The following is a 12,269-nucleotide window of genomic DNA, read 5'->3' on the forward strand; positions in this document are numbered from 1 at the left end:
TGTTCAATCGCTAAATCATGTCCAACTCTTTGCACCCCATGGACTGCAGCACTCCAGGCTTCCCTGTCCTTCACTATGTCCTGAGTTTGCTCAGACTCATGCCCACTGAGTCAGTGATGGCATCCTCCACCTCCCCCTTCTTCCCCAGCATTCAGCCTTTCCCAGCATCAGAGTTTTTGTTCCCAGTGAGTCGGCTCTTCACATCAGGTGCTCAGAGTATTGGAGCTTCAGCTTCAGCATCAGACCTTCCAATGAATATTCAGGTTCATTTCCAATAGGTTTGATGAGTTTGATCTCCTTGCTGCCCAAGGGATTCTCCAAAGAGTCTTTTCCAGCATCACAATTCGAAAGCTTCAATTCTTCGGCACTCAGCATTCTTTATGATTCAACTCTCACATTTGTACGTGACTACTGGAAAAACCATAGCTTTGACTATAGGGATGGCAACCCTATAGTCAACCTTTGTTGGCAAAATACTATACAATAGGTTCTCATTAGTTATCTATTTTATACATAGTATCAATAGAGCTTTAAAAGAGGCAATATGGAAATGGATTATCTAGAGAGGTAGGGAAGGGAATTTCCTTGTAAGGCTAGCAAGTCCTATTTTCAGGGTAAATCAAGCTCACGCTCAGCTGGAGGACTGTGATTGTGTGTTAAGATTCCTTGACAGTTGTTTCCCTTACGTGCAGGCTGACGTAGGTGTAGACTTGTGATGTGGGCCGTACCCCTGGGATGGCCTCCATGCTGTGTGTCTCAGTTTAAGAATTAGCTTTATCAGTATCAGCAGAGGCCATGGATCCATCAAGGAGCTAGAACTGTCATTTGAAGCCAGTTCACTGGTGTCCCCAAAAGAATGTCAGATTTCAAGGAGTGAAATATGAGGATTAGATCTCTGAAAGGGTTGTCTTTCTTCACTCACTTGTGACAGGTCATTTTTAAGCCTGAAACTTGAGCCCTGATCTTCCCAGGTAGCACAGTGGTAAAGAATCCACCTGCCAATGCTGGAGACTCGGGTTCGATCCCTGGGTCAGGAAGATTCCCCTGGAGGAGGTCATGGCAACCCACTCCAGTATTGAGAATCCCCATGGACAGAGGAGCCTGGCGGGCTACAGTCCCGTGGGGTCGCCAAGAGTCAGACACCACTGAACACTCACATCATGTTGCCGAGCTCTGAAATAATTGTACAGCAGCTAACGAATGTGAGGAGCACAGCCCCTCTCCACACAGGTAAATTGAAGCTGTGTGTGCAGTTTCGGGAATCACATTTCAGTTTTCTGTATGCTTTGATTAGCTCCTCTTTTCTTTCTCACTACAGATACACACACCCACACACAGAGGCCAAACCTTGGAAAATTGCAATTTTCCGTTTTAATTTGAGAGTCACCCTGGTCACATCAACAAAACCGTTGACGGCATAGGTCCAGCTCCCAGCTCTGCCTGTTCATACTTCTGTGACCTTAAACAAATTCCTTCAGAGCCTTTCCCTTCTGCTTAGAGTTGAGACAGATGATTTTACAGATTCTTTCAGTTCTGTGATCCTGATTTTAATTTCAGTTCTCCTCTGTTGGATACAAAATGGGCAATTGTAGATGTTCTGGTTTTGCTTGAGTTACTGTTGTTGTTGGGCTTTTTGGTTGTTTATTTGTTGTTGTTGTTTTTGCATTCAAAGGAAAGCCTTACAGATCTTCTTTTCCTTTGGAGACTGAAAATTTGTTTATGTTAAGGATTAAATGAGGTACTTTAGTTGGCCTTGAAAGGAGTTCATGCTCAAATCTTCTTGATTGTGATGCTGCAAAATAATTACACTGAAAATGGAAAATTTGAATGTTTTAAAATATTTTTGTGCATGTGCAGGGGTATAATTGTGTTATGCCCAGGCTAACGGAAAATTGTTTATATGAGGAAACCATGGCTGTGATAGAAGTAGCATCATGATGTGCTTTTTAAAAGATACTCACTATATAATATCTAATCACTCCAAGGAAATTGTGTACTGATTAAATAGTAGTCAATACTCGGCTATAGGAGGCTATATTCAGACCAATGAGAAGTTCATTTAAATGCAGAAACCAGATGGTTTTCGTTAGCCACAAACCTTAAAATTGCATAAATCCACGGATGCACTAAGCTATGGATCTGTGCCTTCTCCTTGCCAAGCTAGACTTCTTAGCCAGTGAAACAGAGAGTTCCTTGTTCCCTTTCTCTTTTAGTTGGGACTGTGTGGGGAGGAATGCTGCCAAGCCAGCTCTATAAGGAATTTTGATCTCCTTGTTGATAATAAAGAGAAACTTTTTGGAGAAAGGGAACACCCAGTTTGAAAGACAGTGAGAGAACTTGTTTGAGAAGTTGGTTTTGTGCTTGTAAATTGCACCGATTCTAGGTGTAGGTTTCCAGGGTCACCTCTGCAGAGTGGCCCAGATTAGGTATATGTATTTCATTTGTTTTAATTTCCCCTTCAGCTTTTTAAAAGCTATTCTCTAGCTGACTTTCTTTTGGAAAGTCCATTTTCACTTGAGTTGCTTGTCTGTATATGATGACCCTAAAATACAGAGCTGGCAGCAAATGGTTGTTTTTAAAAGATTGACAGCATTTTTTAGGTGTAGCTTTGGGTCTACATTCAGAGCATTCTGTAAATAGCCCGTTGCTTCTGAGGCAGTGTGCATGCGCCATTGTTTCAGCCGGTTATTCTGTTCCTTGTCATTGAGCGCTCTTTTCCCATGGGAAAGCATCTTTGGTCTTATGATGTCAGTGGAAAGTCATTCAAGTTATAAGAATTATCTTCGTCTTCAGTCTCTCTGAAATGCAGAGACGATGAATGGCCATTTATAGCATGGTGCCAATCTTTTTTGTGTTGTCTTAGATTTCTGCCAAGTAACATTAAGTTGTTACTTTAGATAGTGTTAAGATGAAAGCAAAATTAAAATAATAGTTATTTAAGTGGGTATATTTCCGATCCACTCAAGAGTTTATATTTTCTATTAAAAAGAGAAATGTTTTGTAAAAGTTGGGAATATCACCTTTAGGATGACTTTGATAGGGTATTATGCATTGTCACTAGCGGCAAATAATTTACTCTAGGATGGAAAGATTTCAGTTTTAAGAGTGTTCATTTTAACAAGTCCTGAAAAGGACACTGTGTATGCTGTGTTAAGCCATTTTCTGAGGCTTCGTTCAGGAAAAGGGATTTGGGTAAGCCTGTTGGGCCCTTGGAAGGCTAGGTATTATCTTCCGTGTGACCACCTTGGCATGGACATGGTCTCCTCTTTGAATGCCAGGGAGTGAGTGGGCTGCTCTCAGAAACCAGGCTTTGTTTCTTGGATGGGTTATTTGATACCAGTAAGGATCCTGGGTTGTCTTGTTTTAATTAACTGAACCAGGGATATGTTACTTAAAACATGAAATTCTTTGCAGGTGGACTTCATTAAGAATAGAAAAGTGTCTGGTTCAGTTTGTTCTCTACTATTCCCTTACTCTGATCTTGTACACGGCTGGTGTTGGCTTGGAAAAGAATTTCTGTCTGAGAAATACGTTTTTGTGATTAAAGTATTTATTTATAAAGGGCTTCGTGTAATGTCAAATGTTACAGATACACACATACAGCCAATTTTATAATTTCCAGCATAATAAGTTGTCCTAAATATTGAGGAATCAAGGTTTAAACTATTAAACAGCTCCATTCTGAGAAAATGGACATGTTAGTGATCATGACACTCCATACTTTGTTTTTTCTTTAAGTTAATACTAAATCTCATCTGGTAGAAATCTGAAAGGAATTGAAGCATATGTCGTCTTAACTCCCATTGTCAAAAGGAGGAAATCATAAGCAATTAAAGATATATTCCAGTAAGATGATAGGACCATAATCAGTTCATTTGAGAGGAGTGAGAGAATGATTACCACCATTTGGTAGTGGGAATATAGAAACATACAAACAGATGGCAATTAAAATAACTGTGAAGTCAAAAAGACAGAAAAATAATGAAGAATGGAAAAAACAGAAAGATGGTAAAAAGTCAAGGTAGGAAAAATGGAGAAACATTTGATATGTTTGTCCGATAGAGTGACCAGTTGTCTCAACTTACTGGTGTATCTGACAGTTTTAGCCCTAAAAGTCTCATATCTTGGAAACCCCTTCTGTTCAGTTCAGTTCAGTCGCTCGGTCATGTCCAACTCTTTGCGACCCCATGAATTGGAGCATGCCAGGCCTCCCTGTCCATCACCAACTCCCAGAGTTTACCCACAATCATGTGCATCAAGTTGGTGATGCCATCCAGCCATCTCATTCTCTGTCATCCCCTTCTCCTCCTGCCCCCAATCCCTCCCAGCATCAGTGTCTTTTCCAATAAGTCAACTCTTCGCATGAGGTGACCAAAGTATTGCAGTTTCAGCTTCAGCATCAGTCCTTCCATTGAACACCCAGGACTGATCTCCTTTAGGATGGACTGGTTGGATCTCCTTGCAGTCCAAGGGACTCTCAAGAGTCTTCTCCAACACCACAGTTCAGAAGCATCAATTCTTCGGCGATCAGCTTTCTTCACAGTCCAACTCTCACATCCATACGTGACCACGGGAAAAACCATAGCCTTGACTAGATGGACTTTTGTTTGCAAAGTAATATCTCTGCTTTTTAATATGCTATCTAAGTTGGTCCTAACTTTCCTTCCAAGGAGTAAGCATGTTAAACAGGTAAGAAGGTGGTATCACTGAGTATTTAAATCACCATCTGATAGGATTTGTTGGAAAAAATGAAAAAATTATAGTTCTTCTAGAGCAGAGATAGGTAAACTAGGGGCCACTGGCCAGATCTGGTATACTTCCTGTTTTATAAAGAAAATGTTCCTAGGAAGCAGCCATACCCATGGTGTCTGAGCCTGCTTTTGCATTGCAGCAGTGGACTTAAGGGCTTCCCAGTTGGTGCTAGTGGTTAAGAGCCTGCCTGCCACTGCAGGAGATATAAGAGACACAAGTTTGATCCCTGCATCAGGAAGATCCCCTGGAGCAGGGCATGGCAGCCCACTCCAATATTCTTGCCTGGAGAATCCCATGGACAGAGTAGCCTGGCAGGCTAACGTCCATAGCATTGCAAAGAGTCCAACTTGATTGAAGCGACTCAGTGCACACACAACAGAATTGAGCAGGTACAAGAGACTGTATGGTTCACAAAACCTAAAATATTTACTATCTGGCCTTTGACATAGAAAATATGTTGATCATCCCTGCTCTCAATACAATAGAATTGAAGGAAATATTTTTTGTCTGTTTGCTTTTTTTTCAGTAGAGGAGATCCGAGCATATTTGTGGATGTATTGTGAAGCTGGAGAAAAGGAAGAACTTATTGGGTATCTTATTGTTGTGTAATAGGTTACCTCAAAACTAATGGTTTAGAATAACAAAGACTTATTATCTCAGTTTCTGTGGGTCGAGAATTTGGGAGTGTCTTCTGGGTGGTTCTGGCTTGAGTTCGCTCTTGAGGTTTCAGTCATGTCAGCAGATGAAGGCTTGATGAGGCTGTAGGGTGTTTCCAAGCTCATTAATGTTGCTGTTAACAGGAGACCTCGATTCTGCATTACATGGGCCTCTTCACAGGGCTGCTTGAGTGTCCTTCCAACATGGCAGCTGGACACCGCCCCCCCAGTACCAAGTGATCCCAGAGAGCAGCAAAGCAACCCTAATGCCCTTTACCGCCTTGCCTTGGAAAACATATATCATTTTTGCCCTGTTTTCTTTGCTGCAACAGAAAAACCCTGAATATTTTATGGGATGACAGTGATGAGAAGATTAATCGAGGAAGTAGGGACTATTGGGACTCTTGGAAGCTGGGTGCCAAGGAGGAGAGAAATTGGTACCTCATGTTCCTTGAGGGGAGGATTTGGAATGAAGGGCCTTCATGTTGACAGAGAGATAGAAACTGTGGTGAACTCCCTGTGGAGAGTCTGAGGCACAGAGAAAGGTTGAGATAGAGAAGGGGGGTAGTTTATTCAACAAAATTATTACCAACCAAGGTAAAAGATCATTAGTCTCCCTGTTCAGTTAGGGGTAAGTTCTCAAGATTCTTAGACTGGAAGTCTCTGGGACAAGAATGAGTTTGAGCAGAATAAAGTACCATGGCGAATACAATGATGATTTCATTATTCAATTTTCAATTCCTTGACAGTGGAATTTAAAAATAAATGTATTAATACATAACTTTTATGTATTTATATTATAAATATATTTTATGTCCTTCATTGCATCTAATATGGGGCCTTGTCTATAGGTATCTGACTACTTGACTTTCTTGCAGTGTTATTATCTTACTACTTCAATAAAATGGACGAAATTTATACGCTGTTTTTTGAGGATCAAGGCATTGAATTTACTCTTACTCCCTCAGGAAAACTGTGAAACTTAACATCTGTGGAGCATTCTGCTCAGACTGTTTCTTTGCATCTGTGGGAGCGTGGGCCTCTCAGTTTCTGCCTAGGAAATTATAGGTGGTGGGTAAAGCCCTCGACTGGGGAGTTGAGGGATCCCAGCTACTCTGCTGACTATCCAGTACTATGGCTTGCATTGCCGTTTGTTACCTCGGGCATTGTAGAAGCAGAATCTTACTAAATACATTTTACAAAACAGAACTAGAAATGCAGAAAATGTTACGTGAAGCATGGTTTTAGAGATCGTGCCCAGGAGCTTTTGCTCAGGTCTGAGAGGTCTCAGCTGGGTTCAGTGCAAGATTTTTGTTTTTTGATTTTTAAAGGATAAAAATCCTCTTAGGGATTTACGGACAAAATATGTGTGATAATGACTAGAATGGACAGATGTTTGATCTATTTTTACATTTCTGTGGGACGAAGTGTCGGGAAGCTCTTTCTTTAACCAAAATCTCTTGGTGTAATTTTAGTGTTGTTGTTTTTTTCCCTCCTGTGAGCAATTTTTAGACATGATACAAATTATTCTAGAATCACCCAGTTCCCAGCTACATGAATGGCTTCTGTTGGAAGTTAACTCTTCTTGGCATGGACCTCACACATTTCCTCGGCAGCTGGATTTAACCAGGGAGAAATTACTTGGCCACCATGTCCTGTCTTTTGATTCTTTGGTTTTGAATAAGACTTTCACTCTTGCCAATTTATTTATTTATTTATTTGCCAATTTATTTTTCATCTCGGTGATTTTTTTTCCCTTTTTGAGCTATCAGAACCTTGTAAGTGGGTTAGTGTGGATATTTCAGAACTTCCATTTTCCCCTTTTAAAAATATTTATATGGGAAATTCCCTGGTGGTTCAGTGGTTAGGACTCAAGCTTCACTGCTGTGACCTAGGAACAATCCCTGGTCAGAGAACTAAGATCCCACAAGCTGTGTGGCATGGCGAATATGCTGTGCTGTGCTCAGTCGCTCAGTCCTGTCCTATTCTTTGCAACCCCATGGACTATAACCCACCAGGCTTCTCTGTCCATGGAATTCTCCAGGCAGCAATACTGGAGTAGATAGCCATTCCCTTCTCTAGGACATCTTCCCGAACCAGGGAATCAAGCTCAGGTCTGCTACATTGCAGGCAGATTCTTTACCATCTGAGCCACCAGGGAAGCCCAGCACACATAAAGCTTAAACCCATCAGTTCAGTTCAGTCGCTCAGTCGTGTCCGACTCTCCGCGACCCCATGAATCACAGCACGCCAGGCCTCCCTGTCCATCACCAACTCCCAGAGTTCACTCAAACTCATGTCCATCGAGTCGGTGATGCCATCCATCCATCTCACTCTCCGTCGTCCCCGTCTCCTCCCGCCCCCAACCCCTCCCAGCATCAGAGTCTTTTCCAGTGAGTCAACTCGTCGAATGAGGTGGCCACAGTATTGGAGTTTCAGCTTTAGCTTAAACCCATAGAGATTCATAATTGAGAGTTCCCAAGAATAGAGCTATTTTTAGCAAATCTCCATGCATGTTTCTCTTCATAGCCCTTCCTCCAACCTCCACCCCAGAGCTATGGATTTCTGTAACTAACCAAAACTTATTTTTCCAGGTACCCACTGACGGCAATGCCGGCCTGCTTGCAGAACCCCAGGTGGCCATGTTCTGTGGCAAACTGAACATGCACATGAGCGTGCAGAGTGGGAAGTGGGAGTCGGACCCGTCGGGGACCAAAACCTGCATTGGCACCAAGGAGGGCATCCTGCAGTACTGCCAGGAAGTAAGTCTCCGCTGGCGGCCAGCGGCTCGTGCTGGATCTCATGCATGTTTCTTGTTCATTTAACTTCTTTCATGTTTGTATTTTATCACCTGCAGTGAAAATCTTAGTTCCTAATGATTCACCATACCGTATTTACTTGCTTTATCCTACAGTATGCGTAAATATTTTTGAAATTATTTACTAAATTTACTAAACTATTAGTAAAACCAACTTAAGTATAATCTTGTATGTAAAATATACTTCGGTTTTTTAAAAAAAGAGAAAAAACTGAGCGAACTTTAAGGTGTCTTAGCACTTCTATTTATCTTTAGAGTATATCCCACTCTGGCTTTGTAGTCAAGGTATTGTTTAAAAGTAACTAGAAATTGGGATATTGGGATTGACACATACACACTACTATATATAACTAATAAGAACCTACTGTATAGCATGGGAAACTCCACTCAACTCTAATGATCTATGGGAAAATAAAACAGAACATAGATAACCGATTCATCTTGCTGTACAGCAGAAACTAACATAAATGAACTATACTCCAATAAAAACTCTCTAGAAATAAATAAAAGTGACTAGAATTAACTTTATGTTATCAGTTTGATATATTTTAGCTCATTTATTTGTTTATATTTAATTTTAGTTTTTCTCCTTGTTACTATTTGAAAACGTAAAACACTCAGATTATTGAAACACTAAAGTAAGAAGTTGCCCTCTGAAATCTCATCCTCTATTAATAAATATTTTCATCATTCTTGATATACCCTTCTTGCAAAAGAAAGAATGGATACTTTTTCCTTTTTTTTTTTTTTATAAAAAAGATAGCTTACAGTAAGTACTGTTCTGCAGTTTGCTATTTTTAACATAACTTTTAGATCCTAGAAATCACCCCCTTGCCATTTGTAGAGATCTTCAGCCTTCGTGTAATTTTTCCGAGTTTTCTTGACATTATTATATAGGGTATTTTTTAAAATTTCAGTTTAGTTCAGTCGCTCAGTCGTGTCCGACTCTGCGACCCCATGAATCACAGCACGCCAGGCCTCCCTGTCCATCACCAACTCCCGGAGTTCACTCAAACTCATGTCCATCGAGTCGGTGATGCCATCCAGCTATCTCATTCTCTGTCATCCCCTTCTTCTCCCACCCCCAATCTCTCCCAGCATCAGAGTCTTTTCCAGTGAGTCAGCTCGTCGCATGAGGTGGCCAAAGTATTGGAGTTTCAGCTTTAGCATCAGTCCTTCCAATGAACACCCAGGATTGATCTCCTTTAGAATGGACTGGTTGGATATCCTTGCTAATTCAGTTTAAAATAACTGGAGTCGGGAAAGCTCGGAAAATCTATGGGTTCGCATAGAGTCGGACACAACTGAAGTGATGCAGCAAGGCATGTTGTCCCACATTTCTAGATAGTTATATATTCCTACAATATGTGACTGTGTTTTAAGAACATTTCAAGGAATTAGTCTCATGCCTCTTGACAAAGCAAAATTTCTTACCTTCCATAAACAAGAGATAACCTACCAACATTTTCTGTAGTGTAATCTTTTATGTACAAGAAAATTTTCTTTGGCCTTTTTGGATCCAAAATATGTGTTAATGAAATATATATACTCACATGTATATTTTTATTGATAGCACTATAAGAAAAGACAATCTCTAAATTCTAACTCCTGTGTTTTGAAAAGCAAAATGGCATGGTATTATCACAGTATATTGTATATCAAGTAATTTTTGTCTTGAAGGAGTATGAACCATGATGTAAAAAGACACTTCTTTGTATTTAAGTAGAAATCACTAATATTTGCATTCTTTATATTTTTATTAAAAAATCTATTATATAAGCACTGATAACAAATTTACTTTGCCCAGCTATGACATTTCTAAAATACACATTTTTGGAAATAATATTCATATTCATATGAAGAGTTCTTGTAGTACAGTTTTGTGGATAAGTTACAAGTTTGGTAAATTGGGACTCTGCATGCATGCTTATAGGTTTTAGATACTATTTTACTTTTCTGGATACACCTGCAGATTACTGAATATTAAATACATTTTTCTGAAGGCTGCAACTCATTTATTTAATGACATTGATTGCATCATCATTTTCTGTTTAATGACTCTTTTGATGTACATATCATAGTTGGCATCTAAGGTTTTCTTCAGTGTCAGTTATAAGTAATCATTTACTTCATGCATTTACTTGCATGATGACTCTATAAAAATCACTCTTCATAACCCTGAGAACAGCCCTTATTCCCACTCCACTTAGAGATCCCACTAATGCCTGGGTAGCTTCGCTTCCTGTTTTAGTCTGCTGTTTGTCCCAGGCCTAAGCCACAGAATTGTTCTTTCCAGTCCCAGACTTTGCCAGATTGTTGGCGGTCATAGCATGGTGGGAGTGGGTGGGCAGAGAGAGAATGAGCCCTTGGTGGTTTCTCCTTCATCTTGAAATTCTGGTCTTACCTGCTTATCTCAGCTTACCACCCACAGAGATCGTGTACAAGGATGCATACTGGCCAGAGTCTTAAGATGGATTAGACAAAGTTAGGCTAGAGGAGTAAGAAAGGGTCCAAACATCAGGCCTTGTGAGCCCTTTTAATGAATTTGGTCTCTTATGTTAACAACAGGCTTCCCTTGTGGCTCAGCTGGTAAAGAATCTGCCTGCAATTCAGGAGACCTGGGTTCAGTCCCTGGGTTGGGAAGATCCCCTGGAGAAGGGAGAAGCTACCCCCACTCCAGTATTCTGGCCTGGAGAATTCCATGGACTATATAACCCATGGGGTCACAAAGAGTCGGACACAACTGAGCAGATTTCACTTTTAGAGAACGAAATGGCAACCACTCCAATATTCTTGCCTGGAGAATTCCACGAACAGAGGAGCCTGGAGGGCTATAATCCATGGGGTCACAAAGAGTTGGACATGACTGAGGGACTTAGTACTTCTTTCATTTTCACATCTGTGACAACAAAAGTGTCCTTGAAGGTGTTTCTTTTTTTTTTTTTAAAGAAGGAGAATAACTGTACATTAATATTTCCAAAAGTCACCCTCTTGCTTGGTCACTCTGACTGCATATCCAATTTCTCAGTTTCCTGGGGGCCAATTGGAGCGTACTCTCCCCCCTGCACCCCAACCCCATTCTACTAGTTAGTGACTCTAAGCTGTCAGGGTCTTAGACCCCATGATCTAGCAGGTAGGAGAGGGGAACAGAAGTGAGGAGTCATCCCAGACCTTCCCCAAGAATTTTACTGGTACTTGGATGTTAAGACTGCAAGGAGATCCAACCAGTCCATCCTTAAGGAGATCAGTCCTGGGTGTTCACTGGAAGGACTGATGTTGAAGCTGAAACTCCCGTACTTTGGCCACCTGATGCGAAGAGCTGACTCATTTGAAAACACCCTGTTGCTGGGAAAGATTGAAAGCAGGAGAAGGGAACGACAGGATGAGATAGTTGGATGGCATCACTGACTTAATGGACTTGAGTTTGAGTGAACTCCGGGAGTTGGTGATGGACAGGGAGGCCTGGCATGCTGCAGTCCATGGGGTTGCAAAGAGGTGGACACGACTGAGTGACTGAACTGACTGACTGACTGGATGTTAAGAGACAAATGCTTGTTTGTGACTTTTTAAATATATCTTTCATTAAAAATATTTAAGTGCACGATGATTATATAAGTACTTTTCTAGAGCCCAATGGTTCTCTCTTCTTCAGACATATATCTCTGGGTGCCAAGGATACAATGACAAGTAGAACACAGGACGTATTCTTAAAGGGGTATCTCAGGGGCGAGAAAGGCTTATCGAATGATGATGATGTTGGCACATGGTGATAATGTTGATGATGCTAGTGCCATCTAAATTGTATTGAGCATTAACAAGGTACTAAGCTACCTTGCCACGTGTTTGCCCTCATTTTACCCTCGTGATGCCTCTGGGGAAGAATCCTGAGAAAGAACCTTGGTGAGTTGCAATATTAAGGAAATCAAAGTAAACCAGTGGAGAAGAAGCAGTAGCTAGAAACTGAGGATCAGAACCAGGAGGTATTGTGTGCTGGAAGTCAAGCTAGGTTGATACTAGATGAGAGAAATGATGGGGGTGCAAAT

At 40.9% G+C, this 12,269-nt stretch overlaps 1 protein-coding gene across 6 annotated transcripts in view; it reads left to right on the forward strand.

The window, feature by feature from the left end:
• The window catches only part of APP (amyloid beta precursor protein), a 305,975-nt gene that overhangs the window by 60,842 nt on the left and 232,864 nt on the right, over positions 1-12,269 (forward strand). For all 6 annotated transcript variants that reach the window (XM_055421750.2, XM_055421740.2, XM_055421746.2 and 3 more), the window contains exon 2: positions 8,003-8,170. In XM_055421750.2, the coding sequence (XP_055277725.2) occupies positions 8,003-8,170 (168 nt within the window). The remainder of the gene's footprint in view (positions 1-8,002; positions 8,171-12,269) is intronic.

This window comes from Moschus berezovskii, chromosome 1 (assembly GCF_049115385.1).
Source record: "Moschus berezovskii isolate FMDL1 chromosome 1, NW_MosBer_1.0, whole genome shotgun sequence".
In the NCBI taxonomy this organism is placed as follows: Eukaryota; Metazoa; Chordata; class Mammalia; order Artiodactyla; family Moschidae; genus Moschus; species Moschus berezovskii.